The 3,406-nt window shown below is 43.5% G+C and overlaps 1 protein-coding gene across 1 annotated transcript; it reads left to right on the top strand.

Moving 5' to 3' along the window:
* Window positions 1-481: 481 nt before the first annotated feature.
* LOC132571732 (gastrula zinc finger protein XlCGF17.1-like) lies at window positions 482-1,515 on the top strand. Its single transcript, XM_060238528.1, has one exon. The coding sequence runs from the start codon at window positions 526-528 to the stop codon at window positions 1,513-1,515; it is 990 nt and encodes a 329-aa protein (XP_060094511.1). The 5' UTR covers window positions 482-525.
* Window positions 1,516-3,406: the final 1,891 nt, after the last annotated feature.

Below are 3,406 nucleotides of genomic sequence, written 5' to 3'. Positions count from 1 at the left end.
ATTCCAGCAGGGAACGATCAGAGGAATGAGGAAGATGAGCAACGGCATCATCTGTCGCCAGATGTTGTCAAGAATGAAGACTTCAGAGGAAGCTTCAGAAATCAAGGCAGATGTAAGAGGCAAAAAGGAAGCCACGGGTTCGAGAGGAGGGATAAACCCATTGATTGCCAAGGGGGAGATTTACAAGAAATAATTCCCATGGTGGAGGAAATATACAAGTGTGTGGTGTGTGGAATGAACTTGTCAGATCAGACCCAATATAATATCCATGTAGGAATGCACAGTGGAAAGAGGACCCATCAATGCCTGGAGTGTAGAAAGAGCTTCCTTTGCAGAGCAGAACTAATCAGACATCAAGGAACATATGCAGGAAAGGAATCTTATAGCACTTCACTCTGTGGTAAGAGCTTCACAGAGAAATCAGAGTCTGTTCATTCAGGAGAGAAACCATCTGTCTCCTCAGAAGGTGGAAGGGCAGTCTCTGCTGAAAGAAAAGGCGATATACATTTTCTGAAGCACAGCGTAATGAAGGCACATAAATGCTTTCAGTGTGGAAAGTACTTCAAATACAGGTCAAAGCTCCTTGTGCACCAAAGAATCCACAGAGGGGAGAAATCTTCCGAATACTCAGAGAGTGGAAAGGGATTGAGTCAGGGTGGCACTCTTCATCAGCATCAAAGAACCCACACAGGGGACAAAGCGTTCAAATGTTCAGTGTGTGGAAAGAGATTCAGTCGGAGTAGCCATTACAAGCAGCATCAAAGAACCCACACAGGAGAGAAACCTTTTGAATGCTCAGAATGTGGGAAGAAATTCAGTCATAGTAGCAATCTTCAGCAGCATCAAAGAACTCACACAGGAGAGAAACCTTTTGAATGCTCAGAGTGTGAGAAGAAATTCCGTCGTAGTAGTGATCTTCAGCAGCATCAAAGAACCCACACAGGGGACAAACCGTTCATATGTTCAGTGTGTGGAAAGAGATTCAATCGGAGTAGCCACTTTAAGCAACATCAAATAACCCACACAGGAGAGAAACCTTTTGAATGCTCAGAGTGTGGGAAGAAATTCAGTCGTCGTAGTGTTCTTCAGCAGCATCAAAGAACCCACACAGGGGACAAACCATTCGAATGTTCAGTGTGTGGAAAGAGATTCAATCACAGTAGCCATTTTAAGCAGCATCAAAGAACCCACACAGGGGAGAAACCTTTTGAATGCTCAGAGTGTGGGAAGAAATTCAGTCGTAGTAGCGATCTTCAGCAGCATCAAAGAACCCACACAGGGGAGAAACCTTTTGAATGCTCAGAGTGTGGGAAGAAATTCAATCATAGTAGCAATCTTCTGCAGCATCAAAGAACCCACACAGGGGAGAAGCCTTTTGCATGTTCAGAGTGTGGAAAGAGATTCAGTCGTAGTAGCGATCTTCAGCGGCATCAAAGAACCCACACAGGGAAGAACCTTATGAATACTCAGTGTGGGAAGATATTCAGTCTGAGTAGCCATTTAAACAGCATCTAAATACCCACACAGGGCAGAAAACATTTGAGTGCTCAGCATGTGGAAAGAGATTCAGTGACAGAAGCACTCCTGAACAGCACCAAAGAACCCACACAATACGAGAAACATTTTGAATGCTCAGAGTGTTCAAAGAGATTCATTTACAGTAGCAATTTTAAACACCATCAGAGAACCCACACAAGTGAGAAACCTTTTGAATGCTCATAGTGTGGGAAGAAATTCAGTCTGAGTAGGCATTTAAGCAGCATCTAAAAACCCACACAGGGGAGAAAACCTTTGAATGCTCAATGTGTGGGAAGAGATTCAGTAAGAGTACCCATCTTAAAGAGCATCTTAGAACCCACACAACGGTGAAACCTTTTAATGTTCACAGTGTGGAAAGAAATTCAGTGACAGTAGCCTTCTAAAGTGGCATCAAAGACCCCACAGGGGGCGAAGGCTTTTGAGTGCTCAGAGTGTGGGAAGAGATTCAGTCAGCGTTTCAGTCTTCAACTGCATAAAAGAATCTATACAGGCAGGCAACCTTTTGAATGCTATGAGTGTGGAAAGAGATTCAGTCAGAGTGGCATTCTTTAACAACATCAAAGGACTCACACATAGGATAAATCCTTTGAATGCTCAGAGTGTGGAAGTGGTTCAGTCAGCCTGATGGTCTTCAAAAGCATCTAAGAACTCACAGAAGGAGAATTCATGTAATTGCTGAACCCTTAAAAAGAGCTTGTCTCCTATTTCACACCTGAAAGAGAATTACAGAACATAGTATGTATTGAAATGACGTAAAGCAGGGGTGTTAAACATGTGGCCCAAGGGCCAAATCGAGCCCCCACAGGGCTCTTCTCAGGCCTGTGAGCATCTAACTCTCATCTGCTTCCTTCTTCCTCTTTTGCTTCCTTCTTGCTTTACCAGGCTTGCTTAGTTGTGTTGCACACACCATCAAAGGCCCCAGCCCAATTTAGTTGAGTTCCCCAGCCCGATTTAAGAGACTTAACAGCTAGAGGTCCAAGTGGGTTGATCCAGAGATTCCTTTATTGCCACCAGTGGCAGGAGGAAAAGCAACACTCTTTTTGTACCAACATCCTTCCTTCGTTTTTTCCTCAAAGCCATCTTTACAAAGCCATAGTATTTATACAGTTTTGATAACAAAGACCGGTCTGAGGATTGGTTACAAAGTTCTCGCTTTCAGGTTTTAGCCTTTCCCTATTGGCTCAAAGAAACCTATCTCTGTTCTGGAAAAGAAGAGATTACTCAGGATGAGATCATTCTTTTGATCTGTACTCTCAATCTCCTGCCTACCTGGCTTCTAGCATTTGGATGGAACACTGTGATTAGGTCTTCCTCTAAGAATGTGCAGACGGTCAAGGAATGTTGTGCAAGTTCTTTGTCTTAAATTTCTGGCTTGGTTCCAGGAAATGTGCCAGTAAGCGAAATCTCTGCTGCGTGGGGTGATTCTCCCCTCCAAGCCAGGTTTTTCCTTGGTGGTGGTAGAATTGTTGACTTTCTCCCAGAAGATGTTTACAGAACAAACTTTGATATTCTTACTAGAAAAAATGGGCTTTGTGATATGCAGTGTACTTTCTCTTTTTGTTCTCAAAGACCACTATCGGCCTGAGTCCTGTATATTAAGGCAGGTTCTGTGATCAGAGTTGGTGCATATATGTTCTGTGATTAGAGTTAGTGCATATGTATCTGGCACTCTGTGCATGTTCTAGTGCAAATCTGATACTACATTTTACAGCTGCACAGGAGCTACAGAGCAAAGCCTCTATTTTCTGCATTGGCTGACCAGCACATGAAGACACTTATGTAGAAAAGCTCACAGCCCAGCCATATCACGTTTTCCCTGGGTCTTAGGCTCAAAGCATTGACCAGGAGATTTCTGTAACGAATGTCA

Source organism: Heteronotia binoei, chromosome 5 (assembly GCF_032191835.1).
Source record: "Heteronotia binoei isolate CCM8104 ecotype False Entrance Well chromosome 5, APGP_CSIRO_Hbin_v1, whole genome shotgun sequence".
Classification (NCBI taxonomy): Eukaryota; Metazoa; Chordata; class Lepidosauria; order Squamata; family Gekkonidae; genus Heteronotia; species Heteronotia binoei.
Note: the sequence above shows the minus strand (reverse complement) of the source record. Positions and strands in the feature narration are given on the sequence as shown.